Raw genomic sequence first — 13,941 nt, 5'->3', positions numbered from 1 at the left:
GCATTCCATTCCCTACATGGTGGCACTGAGGGCGCCGCCAGCACCACCCCCTTTTCCCACCACGCGCGCGAGGCGCGCCCGGGCTTGCGCGCTTGACATCAGCGGAGGGTGCGGGGAAGAAGAAGGCGACACATCGGCACGGCGTCCCCGCCCCGCCTCGCCTCGCACAGCCGGAGGCAGGCGAGAGAGCGCGCGCGCCCCTCACCCCCTCCCACCAGCGCGCGGAGCGAACCTTCCTCGGGCCGTTCTATTTATGTTTGTGGCGTCGATTTGCATACGCCGCCGCCCCCTCGCCGTGGGTGAGGCGGGAGGCCACGCCCCCGAGGCCATGTAAGGGCAAAGGGGGCGGGGCGCGCGGCGCTCGCGGCCGCTCGCTCGCTTCCTGGTGCCGTTTATAGGGTACAGCCACTTCCGCTGTCTGCTTAGAAGCGGCGCGATCATGGCGGAGCGCGGTCAGCTCCCTCCCCCCGCGAAGCGCCTCTGCTGCAGACCCGGCTATGGCTCGGGGTGCAGGCCGGGCCAGCGGGCGGGCGGCGCCGGACCCGGCAGCGGGGCGCTCTGCGCCGGACCCTCCTCTGCAGCTGCCGCCGCCGCCCTGGGGCTGCTGCCGCTCGGCAAGACCCAGAGCCCCGAGTCCCTGCTGGACATCGCGGCTCGCAAGGTGGCGGAGAAGTGGCCCTTCCAGCGGGTGGAGGAGCGCTTCGAGCGGATCCCGGAGCCGGTGCAGCGGAGGATCGTCTACTGGTCCTTCCCCCGCAGCGAGAGGGAGATCTGCATGTACTCCTCCTTCAACACGGGCGCCGAGGACCCCGCCGCCGCCCCCGGGGGGGCCGCCGCCGGCACCGCGCCCGGCGGGGCCGCCGACACGGCCGCCGCCGACGAGAACCGCCTGCCCTTCCGCAGGGGCATCGCACTGCTCGACGGCGGCTGCGTCGATAACGTCCTGCAAGTCGGTGAGTCACTGGCCGGGGCCGCGCCGCCGGCCCCCTCCGCGGGCAGGGCGCCGCCGGCCGTGCCGTGCCCCCGGGCTCCCCCGGTGCCGCCACCTGCGGTCCCGGCGCCGCCCCCTACCCTCCCCTCCCTTCCCCTCGCCGCCGCCGCGCCCGGCGGCTCCCGCGGGAGCGCGGCGCCCGCCGGCCGCGGCGATGCGGGCCGGGAGCCCCCTCGCCCGGCGCTCCGGTGCGCGCAGCGCCGCACTTCCCCTGTAATCCCGGCCGTGCAACTTCCTCTGCCGGTCTCCTCCCCCTCGCCCGGAATACATAACTCCTTCGGCCCCTTTGCCGGGCACGGCCGGGCCGGGCGCGCCGCCCCGCCGCTCCCGGCACGTAGCGCTGCCCGCCGCGGCCGCCCCCGGCCCTGCCCGGTGATGGGGGCCGCGCAGTGTCGCGCGGCCCGGCCCCTCCCCGCCTCCAGCCCGGTAATCCGGGTCATCCTGGTACCCCGAGCCACAATGGAGCGGGGCTGCCGCCGCCGCCGCCCCCTCCCCCCGGGACCGCGGCCGCGGGTGGAAATGAATCAGCAGAAGGCCGCACAGGGGGGCGGAGGGGGGAAGGGGGCGGAATGCGCCGTTCGCCGAAATAAAGAAATAAAAACGGCGGCGAGACCCCGCGAGCGGATCCGCGGCGCGAGCGCGGCGGCGGCGGCGGGGGCAGCCGCGAACAAAGGCATTTCCCGGGCAGCGGCGGCGGCCGGCGGCGGCCCCGCACCCCGCGGCCGGGCGGCGGGGGCCGGGGCCGCCCATGACAGCACCGGGGGGGGGGTCACACGCCGCCGCGCTCCCTCCCGCGGGAACAATGCGCCCGGCCGCCGCCGCCGCCGCCTCGCCGCGCTGGCCCCGCGCCCGGCCGTCGCGGGCGCGCAGCCCCGGGCAGTGACGCCTCCCGCGGCCCCGGAGGTGGGTGCCCGCCCCCGCCGCGCCGCGGGACGGGGAGTCCCGGGGGCGCGGGCCCGCATCGCCCCCCCGCGGGGCCTGGCCGGGCGACGGCGGCCCCGCCCGGGGGGGTGTCGCTCCCCGGTGAAACTTCCGCGGGGGGGGGGGGGGGGGTCGGGCCGCGGCGCTTTGTGCGCGCGGGGCGCCCGGGCGCGCTCCGCTCTCCGCGCCCCGCTCCGCACCCCGCGCCGCGCCGCCAGGCGATGCCCCGCGGAGCAGGAGGGGGCCGGGCACTTTGTTCTCATTTTCATGTTTATTTGTGTCCTTTTCAGTTTTCTGTCGCTCCCCTCCCCCCTCCCCGAAAGGGGAAGCCAGACGAAAGAGGCTCTTTATTTCTTTTCACTGCCGGCGAAACGGCGAGGCTCTGACAAAGCGGGAGGAGGGCCGCCGGGGCCGCGCCGCGCTCCCGCCGGCCCGGCCCGGCCGTGCCCGGTCGCCGCCTTTTGTTGCGGGAGGCGGCGGGGCCGCGCCGGGGCGGGGGGCGGCGGGGAGCTCGGCGCCCGCGGCCCGGCTCCGCACGGCCGCCCGGTTTCCGAGGGGAAGCTCTGCTGCTTTTCCTAGGCTCGGTGCCCTTCCCTTCTGCCTAGGGGGAGTTCAGCTTTGAGACAATCACTTCTTTTTTTTTTTTAATCTAATTAACTTTCTTATAAGTTTCATCTTTGGCTTTCCTTCTCTTTGCAAAGGTCTGAGACACATCTGTGGTTCCTCAGGACTGGCAAAACCAGAAGTAGGGCTTTCTTAGTTTGGCAATGCTGAGATTTTTTTTTTTTTCTTTTGCTTGCACTTGATTCTGTTTGCAAGCGATGAGGAATGACAGGAGTGCACATAGGGAGGGTTTCTTGGCTGATTACATTTAAGCCAGGAATTCACTGTGAAAATAAAGCCAAGGGGCGATAAATAAAAGATGCAATCTTCTCCAGGAGACAGACACCCAGCATGGGCTTTGCTTTGCTTGCTTTCAGCAGTGGAATAGGCCTCAGTGAGTAGTTGTGAAAGAAAAAAGTAACTTTTTGTATAGCTTCAAAAGGGGGGGGCATTGAGTAATGTTGGCAAGGGTCAATGTGAAGAAAGAAAATATGCATAAATACGACTGAAGTGTTGACTGCTGCTTCTGGAGCCCTTAAACACATTCCAAACAAACGCTATACGTACTGCTGAAAACACGCTCTTTTTTAACTTAGGAGAGCCTCTTCTGGAAAGCTGTACAAAAATAGTGGAAACTGGTGATAGGAAACATGTCCATTGCTCTGACAGAGGCTTTGGGCTTGGCCAGGGAGGGAGCAGTGGAACGCTTCGGGTGGGCTGGTTCTCGTAGGAAACTTCATGTATAGTTTGGGGTAACTGTGTCATTAGGGCTGGTAAAGACTCTTGCCAGTGAGATACTCCTTGTGAAGCAAAAAGGGGCAACTGTGAAAGCAAATTCAACTGCACTGAGTTATATTGGGTGGAGAATGGAATTGGTTCCATATAATACGGCTGAATATGTAGCATTGAGGAAAACTTAATGTTGAGTTTATATAAGTGCATGTTTAGTGACCATATAAATGTGAACTTATGTTCTTTGCGGTATGAGTAATGGAAACTCTGTAAATGTTTACTATTGTACTACGGAAAAGTGCAGTTATTGGACAAAGTACATTTTATTACATATCAGTTCTAACAGCCTTACTTGTTACACTAAGTATTACTATAAACGGGGAATGCAGGATTTGATATCTGAGGGAGACACATAAATTCCATTTTAGAGCTAGTTAATGGAACCATTTGCTTCTGAATTTTACATTTTGCAATCTAGCTGTGTATAAACATCCAGTCATATTTATCATAGCAACTTTTTTTCAAGCAGTAGATTTTAAAACCCTTATTTCTACACTCTTTTTCTAAAACTCTTCATCTTACACTGCTTCATGCTCCCCTTTAACTTTTTGTTTCCTATCTGTAATTAAAAGGAAATCCTAAATAAAAGGAAGATAACACATTAGTCATACACATAAGTTTTAATAATCAAGCAGAAATGCTGTCTGCTACTGTATTTTGAAGTTAAATGATATTGCTCCAGCATAATAATTAGTGTCACTTCATTTTGAAAGATTTTTCTCAAAAGAAGTTGGCTTAAAAACTCTATTTGCATCAAATTTATTGATGGCCTTTCTCTTTCCTTTTTTTTTTAGTGTATTTTTTTTTAAGTGGTATGTTTGAACCAGACAAAGGATTTTTTTTTCTTAGCTTATTAAAAAAAGATTCAGAATTCAGGCTTCTAAAGCAAACCTTTTCAACTGTATAAAACAAAGCTTTTCTACTATACTTGTTTTTTGTTTATTTCAAACTAAATATTTTTAGTGATAATTGCAGTCTAAACATGAAAATACTTTGAGTAAGTACAACAATCTGGAAGGAAAATTAGAAATTGACTGTGTTTCATTTGGTCAAATTTATAAGGATGCCAAGAGTGAGCAGACAGTTTTAGATGGTGAAGTGTATGTTTGGTTTCTGAGGTTAGTCCTGAATTAGTATACAGTGCTGTATTGTCGTCACAGCTGTGTCTGTCAAGGTTAGGAAGAGGCGTGATCCCTCAATAGCACAGTTGACCTGGCGAGGGCCCTTAACTAACGCAGCTATTCTAGGAGAAGGGAAAAAAACCCTGTGCTGTGTGTTGGTATGACTCTTTTTGCTTGGGGAGAGACAGAGACTGCATTGGCTGCAGTGGTATAAAGCTCAGCTTTGCTGCTGTAGCTGCATCCACATTGCAAGTACTTGAAGTGATTTTCTGATATGTCATGTAAGTACTCCTAGAATATCCTTGTCCATCTTTAATTTGAGGTCATCTTGTCTTTGCTGCATAGACCTTGCTTGCTCATGCAGGCCTTCCTTTAAGGCATTACAGCCCTGTACACAGTAGTGCAAGACTTTATAATCACAGTAGTCATGCCTCTTAGGTATGAATGGCAGGAGAGTGAGTTGGAGGGAAGAAACTCCTAGGGAAGGAAAATAATGTAAAGAACTAATTGACTGGTGCTTACCACAGCTCTAGAATTTAATGTTAATATTGTAAGCTAGAAAAAAACCCTACCTTGCTTCTGGAAGAGGGTTCAGCTGAACAGAATCATCAGTGTAGAACTGCAGATTCATTTTCTACAGCCTATCAGTGAGATGTGATCAGGGGGATGTAACTAAAAAGTAAAATTTCTCAAGTGTAAAGTAACTGTTGGAACTCCCTGGATGTTTCCTTAGTTGATTCTTAAATGAAGTTAAGGCTTGTGATTTTTTTTTTTTTCATTTTTCTTTTAATGAGAAGTATTTATCTTCTGACTCAGAGGTGCTTTTATCATCTACTGTTACAGCTAATTATCCCCCCCCATCTTCTTTTTTTTGCAAATATGAGCTAAAACTTGGTAATTGCTTTCAGAACCAGGAGAAGCCTTTTTTTTTCCACCAGGAACAGAAAGCTTTACAAGACCGTGTTGGTAACTGCTCTCTCTAATTCTGGTTGAATGCAATCTATATGTATTGTGATCAGCAACTTTCAGATCCTTTCAAAGGATGATGATTCTAGTAAATCATTTTTTTGTTCTTCATAGCCATCTTTGCCCAAAATAACATGAAATTGTAGAGCAAGCAAAACAAACGGAATTTGTTTTGTAAATGTAAAGTTTAATTGTTGTAGTGCCAACAGTATTGTGTGAAACACCTTTCCGTTGATAAAATGACACTGCGTATTTTATTATCAAAGCTGGCACAAACATCTTTGTGCTATGAATCGAAATGCACCTTTTGGCAGACATGATGTTCTCCACTGAAGCGTGCAATATATACCTAATTGTTGATGAAACCTGTAGGGCATGTGGATTTAGTAAAACCTTTTTTAAAAATGTAAGTAATACTAGATTGCATTACTCTACTAAGGCTGTCATTTCTGGAGCTGTAAGCAGTCTGTTTTGCATTAACTTTTTGGTGTCCTCTGGTTCTGAATTATCCTGGTATGTGTAGTGACCCTCTTCCAACGGGAGAAGGTTGTGTTAAACTTCTTGTCCTCCTCAAATAGGCAGTTTGGCATGTCTGCTGACATGCCAAAGAAACAAGCGTGGTTTCTTCAGCAGTTGGCCTGATGTTGGGGTTTGGTTAGGAATGTATGACTAAAACAAGTAATCCAGAATTTGTTAATACAATATTGTGGTAGGGGAGTAAACAAATGATGTCTGACTTCTTGCTGGATTTTTTTTTTTTTGAATCAGTTCCAAGACTATTAGTCTTGCAAAAATATCTTCAGTGATTCCAGTTTCAGTTCACTTTAAGAAGTGTCTACCAATATTTCTGAGTTACGGAACAGAAACCAGTGAACTCATTTTTAAAGATTTCTTCCTGAAAGAGAGACATGTGAATTCATTCCAGTTTTCTTGTTAGACTTGGAATGCAATGCATTAATTAGGGAACACGCAAGCTATTTTCAGTGTGTGCATGTGTGCTCTAATGTACTATCCTTGACCTTGAATAATTTATTTGGAAACCTTAAAAAAAAAATTTCAAGACCAGATTACTAAACGTGGAAAACTTAATAAATCAGCTTATGCCTTTTTTTAATCTTTCCTAAAATATCTAATCTGAATTTCAAGAGAAAGTAAGTATTTTAAAGAGATTCTAAGAGGTAAAAATAAAACTTTCTACTATTTTTCTTTGTAATTATTAATGTAGAATAATTCTTTAAAAGGACAGTGTTATTACTTCTGTTCTAGAGTTATTTTTAAGGAGAAACAATGATCTGTAAATCATTTCCCATTAAAATTTTTAAAACACAGAAACCTCTTTTATAGAAACATATTGTGTTGACCTAAAAAAATTTCATTATTTGTTTTTATGTCAGTTTTCATGTTTCTCATGTTTCATTTCCCTCCTAATTTCAAGGCTTTCCTCACTTTCAAGTAAACAATTTCCATTTTCAAAGCTTGCTTTCTGTTTAAGAAAGTGATTCCATCTCTGTATATGATCAGATGTTTTGGTATGTAGCAGTTCTTGAATTGGAGCCAGTTGTCATGCCAGCAGCTGATGCTTTTTTTTTTCTCTCTCTCTCCTCTAACTTTCAGAGATGAACAATTAATTAAAAGCAAAATCTGTATGTCAGGATAGGCTGAAGCTATTTGAAAGTCAGCACTGGACAAATTGGTTCCCTTAAAAATCCGTAACTATTCCTGGTTGCCATGTTTTGCCATAGTGTTTGCTATTTTTCTCATAAACCTGTTAAAATGAACCTTTATATAAGACTAGGTGACTGACTATTAACAAAAAAATAACCTATTTATAATGGGGGGAAGTGTGCTATCATGTATAGCAGTTTTTACTGGTGAAGGATAAAGTATGCTAGGTTGCATGATATACGATACATCTTTGTGGATTCAATTTTAATGTAACCTCCTATCTAGGTAATTAGTTATTATGTCAAGACAAATCCTGAAGCTTTTTAATAACAAAATACTGGTGCAAAGTGTTATGGTAGTTTAGGAATGCAGTTGACACCCCTTAACTTTCTCTTTAGCAGATTTTCATTGGGGATTAGGTGGGAGAACTTAATGCATTTAAAAAACAAAAATAAAAACTATTTTAACTGACAAAAGCTATCCTAATTTTTGAATATGCTCTCTGTGACAGGAACTAATTTGAAATTTTAAAAAGCTTTCATCTGTAACAAGGGTACAGATTTAATGTGAATTCTGATTGCCTGGAATGCAGTCAGCCTGAGAGCATGTGAATACTTGAGTACTGTCCAATAACTACACTTGTTGTTCTGGGAGATCTGTCTCCTTGAACTTCCAGTTTTTCCTCTTGGTTTACTATCTAAACTACCTATGTAAAATGCCGTTCTCTGCTGGATGTGTATGTAGTTCTTGACATGGCTTCATAACCTTCAGTGACCTGGATCTCTAGAGATGTCGGCTGGTGCTGTGTGCTGGTTTGCATTCTCCTTCTAGCTACATGCCAATTACCATGATTTATGTGATGTCCTTGCGATGCATTACCATGCTGTCTTTTGACTTGGTAGCCATGTGCATCTAGTCTTTTGTTGCATTTGCCCTACTGTTAAGGGCCAGGATGTCTAGAGAACTTGTGATCTAAGTCATGATCTGAAAATAGCTTTTTTCTGACTTAATTCTGCAGATGTGTAAACAGACCAGGGGAGTGTAGCCTTCTAATAGTAACTGAAGAGTAGGGAATTCCTTTGTGGTTAAGTCAGAACTGATAAAAGGCCTCCTGTAGGAACTTAGTGGTTGTACAAAAGACTTTTTCTGATTTGACACAGCCCCTTGTAGACTGAAGTGTCTCTTAATGCAGACTTTTTACCTATATTTGATTAAACCTTTCTGAAAATAGAAAAACAAAGTGTGGAAGAGGAGAATCCTTATCTGTATTTAAAGTCCATTTTAAGATAATTGTGATGTCCACCATCACATGCTTTAAAAAGGAGAACTTGCTTTTTTTTTTTTTTTTTTTTAAACTCGAACCCTCTACTCCTTGTTGCAAGTGAGTGCATTTGACAATTTTTGAAATATCTGGAAGTTTTTGCTTTGCAAATGCATGGGCAATGGCTGAGAAGGTCTGACGTTAATTGGAAGGATGCAGTAAAACCTGTCAGTAAGTTTAAATGCGCACTAGTAGAGCTAGCTGATCAGATAAATCGGAAGCTCATTTACTGAATTAATGTGCTAAAAATTCAGGTGACTTACCTTTTGTCCTGCTTTATTTAACAATCTGCCTGTTTACATAAGTCATCTTTCATTGTTAATTGGTGTCAGACCTCTAATACATTATGGAATTGTCTGAAAAATATGTGGGGGGAAATGGCATAATAGGAAGAAATTTCACAGAAGTAGGCGTTAATATATTTTTATTGTGTCTTTATTGTATTTTTTTTTCTTGGCCAAAAGTTAATTACATTCAAACAATCATTTTAAAGACTGAGAAAATCAAATGTTGCATAGCTGTATGACTTCTAAGAAATGAGACGCTTTGTTGTATGCATGCCAAGCTTAACTGCTAACTGGTTACTGACAGCTGGTAGTAATGCAAATACAGTGCAGGAACTGTGCAGGAATTGTGCAGCTGACTACAATGTTTAATTTACACTGACTAATGATATAAAGAACATTTGACCATTGAGGCACTTAAAATTGGATAAACTGTTTTATAAAGTGTGAGACAATTTACAATCTGTAATACACTAGATAAATCAAGTTCACATGTATTCTAATTATGTTCATATTTTTAATATTAAACTTGCGTTAAAAGCAATATTTTTGGTAAAGGTTTTTATCAGCATTGGCTCTTTTGGATTTGTTTCCTTTTGCTTAGAGTTTAACTTCTTCCTATTTTATACTAGTGGCTTGTCTTCTTTCTGCATACACATGCTCAGCAACGCGTGCTGAGCATAGAGGCAGCACAAACTCTCTTCATCAAATTGGCTTCTAGCTTACCCTTGTCAGGAGCAGCTGGTGAGTTTTATTAATATTTAATTTCTAGATTCAGCTTTGATATTTTGACCAGTCTAAAGTTCATAGAGCATCAATTCATATTTGGTAATTAGTGATGAGCTTAAGAGTACATTTGTGGAAAGTACAAGTAAATGCAAATAGTGTTGTCACCAGGGTTTCACATGCTTGGTGACTGGTTGTCTTTGCCAGTTTAGTTTTGGCTGTAACATAATGGTGGATAAAACGCCTGTGTTAAGAATTTATTAGCAAAAATGTTTACAGGTATTCTTCCTGGAATCTTCTGGAAAACAGGAGCTGGTTAGTGAGTTTGTGTGAAGGATCTTACAGTAAGCTATTGATTACTTGCGCAGCAGTAGCCTCAGTGGAGTGCTGCTTTTCCTTCTTGTTTTTGTGGAATACAGTGCACTGCTCTGGGCGCTTGAGAAGTAGTCTTGGTAAAACCCTCGTTTGCACATTTACAAAGTTGGCCTCAGTGACCACGCTAAGTGTGACATGTGATGCTTCATGACATTTCTGCTGTCCATTGGCTTTAACAGTTGAAGAACAGGGAAGAACTGATAGTCTAAATGTATTGTTTAATATATTGACTACTGGAAGGAATCCTGGAATGGTTTTATTATGAAATACTCTGTTATGACCAATGACAACTGGGACAACTGGCTGTACTGCTGCTGTTGTAGATGCAAAATGAGTCTCAGTCCCTCCATTGATTTAGGTTGTAAACTGAAACCTTGCAAACGGACTACAATTAGTGTCTTGGGGATAAAATATCAAGTCCATTATATTCTGTATCTGTGTCTGGATTTAGTGTAGCTATATTACATAGAAGCTTGAAGCTTCAATTTTGCTGCTTCTAGTGCAGAGGGATGAGGACAATATAAAATGTGTAACTGTGTTTTTTTAGCTCTTTGTTATTGCAGGCCATGATATGTGAGAGAACCATTGTGCAGTTCTCTTGGTCAAACCTAAATGCATGAATTAATAGAGATGATTTCAGCTGTATGTGCTACTCGGGAATGGTAGATGGTGACTAGAAATGGGACTTGATGTAACAGATGCCATGGTAGTCTGATGGGATAAGGAAGCTGACAATAACTTGATTAGTGCTACTTAGAAATTTTAGAAGCAACATACTGCTTAGTTTTACTGACAGTTTTCTGACTTTACATTGTTTGTCATGTATCTTGGCAGTAATTCACAGGCATTAATTTCTAGTTACATAGGTGGTAAATAAAAGTGACTGGCGGGAGTGAAGAAGCATTTGGGAGTGAATAAGAGTTTGGCACATGCTCTTGGAGAGAAGAAAGATAGTAAACTGCTGGGCTGACCTTTATAGGTGAGAGGCTAGGAGAAGTGGGGAGGTAATGATATGTGCGATAAGGTAGAGGTCAAAGAGAGCTCAATAGATCCTGGAAGCGGTGTATTTAGTGAGGATACAGTGCGAATGACTGCTCGCTCTATCTGATCTACTTCCAGTGGGTATTAGCATGGAAGCTGATGGATTCTTTCCTACAAAATGAAACAAAGCTTTCAAAATGGACAGCAGATTGGCAAGCTATAACCTGACTGTCCTGTAGCTTTTGAAACCATAAACGGTGCTTAAGGTTATGAACTGGGTCTTCTCTGTTGTTTTCCATTTTATTTATAAAACTGAAATTGGGATGTAAGGTATCTGACACACTGAGGAAGTATTTTTTCTTCAGAAAGTGCTAACCTTCTATTTAAACTGCAGGGTGTTTGTCAGACTGTACTTTGAGTTTATCAAAAGTGGAAGCTACTTCTCTTGGGTCACAGAGGCCCCCTAGTCACAATGGTAAAACAAAGCCATTGACTCCATTTTGTACAACTGTTTGAAACAGATTTATTCATAGGATTAAATGTATATTGATAGGATCCCATATAGAATAAAACTGAATTTGTTTTACTAAAAAGTATAGTCAAACGGTGTCTTAAGTTGCCTTAACAAGCAATAAGTGGCTTAGATTTAAGGCATTCTATATTGCAAAAAGAGGAATTGGGCAGGGATGTGTTTTCTTATCCTATTTTTTCCTAGTAGTAAATATTTGTGTCACCCAGACACATGAACAACTGATTTTGTTTTGGGTTTTTTTTTGGGGGGGGGGGCTATATATTGTATATATTATATATAACCCTGGAAAAGTTAGAAGTGTAGAACAAAGGTGAGTATTGTAATCTTAATAGTTAAAAGATCCAAAGTTTTTTTTTTTTAGGTTTGAAAGACTTACATTCGCACAGGAAAAGGGGGACAAGGAAGGGTGCTGATGTAGTCAGAAAACTGAATACTCCCAGTAACCTCAGAAGGAGCAAGATGGCAGCAAGATCAAAGCTGCTACTTCCTGATTACTCAAACATGTGAAAGGATAGCTAGTGAAATGTTAGACTGGATAAATGGAGAGAGCGTGAATCATGGGCAAGCACTTTAGTGAATCCCTGCCTATAATGAGGTCTGACTTCCCCTCCCTTCTTGAATAACAAAAGGAAGTTAAGAAGTAGGGATAACTGTTGAGAAACATCTACTGAAAGGAGGAAGCAGAGGAGGATGTCTGTGCGATGAAACACTAAGCTGTGATTTTAGGAAGTAAAAAGAGAACCACAAAAGCCGGTAAAGGTCAAAAGTTCTCAGAGAAGAGTCGTCAATCTATAGAAGCACTGAAAGGTAAAAGAATCCAAATCCTGAAGCGTATCCAGAAAGATCTTTGCTGGAGACGTCAGTGAGAGCAGTTGCAGTGCAGTGGCATCACGCTGGAACCAGAAAGTGCTCAATTGTAGAACGACGTTCCAGACAAGGGCCTCAGTGTACTCAGCTACTGGGCCATGAGAGAAGGTAGTGTTGTGGGGAAGGTGGTATGATACAACATGAGCACCTCTGACAGGTTACCTGGAGGAATGAGGTGGGGGAGAGAATGATATGGGTGCAGTCAGTAGCAGCAGTGTGCAAAAAGAAGTCTGTATATTAACAGCAAATATGTAGTTTAATTGGTAGGCAGCAGGGAAGGTTATTTATAACTGTATTTTGGGCCAGACAGCCTGGAAGGGGTAAATCGGATAGGACCTTTTGTAAGGAAATTTATGTCCTGAGCCTGGGGGTGGGGGAGTGTGGTGTGACAGAGTAAGAGGAAGTCAGAGCAGATCCACCTATCCTGCTGGTGCTGCCAGCTTACGCTGGGTTGAAGTGCCTATAAAGTACAGTGGGAAGGGTATCTATGCAGTGTGGTCTGGAGGTGAGATGCAGCTGAGGTAGACTTGTATGATTTAATCTTCGATGGGTGGCTTGGGTACAAGTAGCATAAGTCACCAGGAGCATGTTCAGCACAGCCTGGGGGGGCTTGTGCCCTGCAGAGCTCAGTGCCGTCACGCGCTGCTGTCAGCACCTGAGCAGCTCCCTTCTTCCACAGGCAAAAGCACTGCCGGGCTTTTGGTCAGTTTGCTTTCCTAGTGAACCGAATATATCTGTGAGCAAGGGGCTGTTGTGAAGTTTGTTGGTAGCCTGCTCTCCACGTGTCTAACAGCAGTGTCTAGTGTGGTTGTTATGGCTGATTTAGCCCCAATGTGGGCATGCTAGTGCAGTGATACAGGTACGGGGAGCTGGCCTTTTGATGAAGGGGCCTCTGTTAGCTCCAACTGTGCATGTCAGCTGTTCAGAGCCTATTGCCGGCCTGCGAATCCTGGACTGTGTCATAAAGGTGATGTACTGATCAAAGGCTGGCACCAGTAGTCTAAGCTCTCTGTAAATATAGATTTAAAGCTAAAATATAAGCCTGATGTCTATTTTCTTTCTAAGACTGGTAACCTTAGGTTGCTTTACAAAGATTATAAATAACAAAGGCCATAAACCTTTACTCTGAGACAAGCTGAAAGTGTATTTCCAGTTACAGTTTAGCAATGTTATCACTCTTTTCCCCTCCCTTTTTCTAGGGAGTGGGCACATTCCTCACTGACCAAGCCTGCTGCTGTAAGGAAACCTGCTGAAACAGCAGCAAAGTGTGGTCATAACGCTTCCTTGTGAGCTCAGGACTTCTTGTTCTCCAGAAGTCTGTTCTAGCAAACTTGCTCCCTCTTGTCATTAGGTGAACTCTTCTGAGGACGGACTGTGAAACAAGCCTATCAAAATAAATGTGTTCCATTGTGAAATACTCTAGTCATGAATATGGTAAATTAAATAACTGACTCGTTTACTGTGCTGTGACTCATTTACTGTTCTGTGTCTCATTGTGTAACTCTTGGAACAGAAAATATGTATTGCTGTGTTTATAAGTTTGTATTTTGAAAAGGTTTTTCATGAATCTCATTTTCCAGCTTCACCTACTGTGAAGACCACTGTGTGTGCTTCATGCTAAGGTTTCATGTTTGCTTTAGGCTGGCTTAAACGCAGGCTACTATCAAAGGGACATTGCTATTCTCCTCAAGCTCTCGCCTTGTGCCAGAGTTCATGTAGCTGCATGGTGAGCCAGAGAGAGAACTGGCCTGGTTGAGGATTTGGGTTTCACTAGGTGAGTTTTACCTTGTTGATTG

At 45.0% G+C, this 13,941-nt stretch overlaps 1 protein-coding gene across 1 annotated transcript in view; it reads left to right on the top strand.

Annotated features, from left to right (window-relative positions):
- Positions 1-295: 295 nt before the first annotated feature.
- ZSWIM6 (zinc finger SWIM-type containing 6) overlaps positions 296-13,941 on the top strand; it is a 115,560-nt gene continuing 101,914 nt past the window's right edge. Inside the window, exon 1 of the mRNA XM_067316472.1 lies at positions 296-953. Coding sequence (XP_067172573.1) covers positions 440-953 — 514 coding nt within the window. The 5' untranslated portion in view covers positions 296-439. The remainder of the gene's footprint in view (positions 954-13,941) is intronic.

The sequence above is a fragment of the Apteryx mantelli genome, chromosome Z (genome assembly GCF_036417845.1).
Source record: "Apteryx mantelli isolate bAptMan1 chromosome Z, bAptMan1.hap1, whole genome shotgun sequence".
In the NCBI taxonomy this organism is placed as follows: domain Eukaryota; kingdom Metazoa; phylum Chordata; class Aves; order Apterygiformes; family Apterygidae; genus Apteryx; species Apteryx mantelli.
The sequence above is the reverse complement of the archived record's forward strand: the minus strand, read 5'-3'. Positions and strand labels throughout refer to the sequence as shown.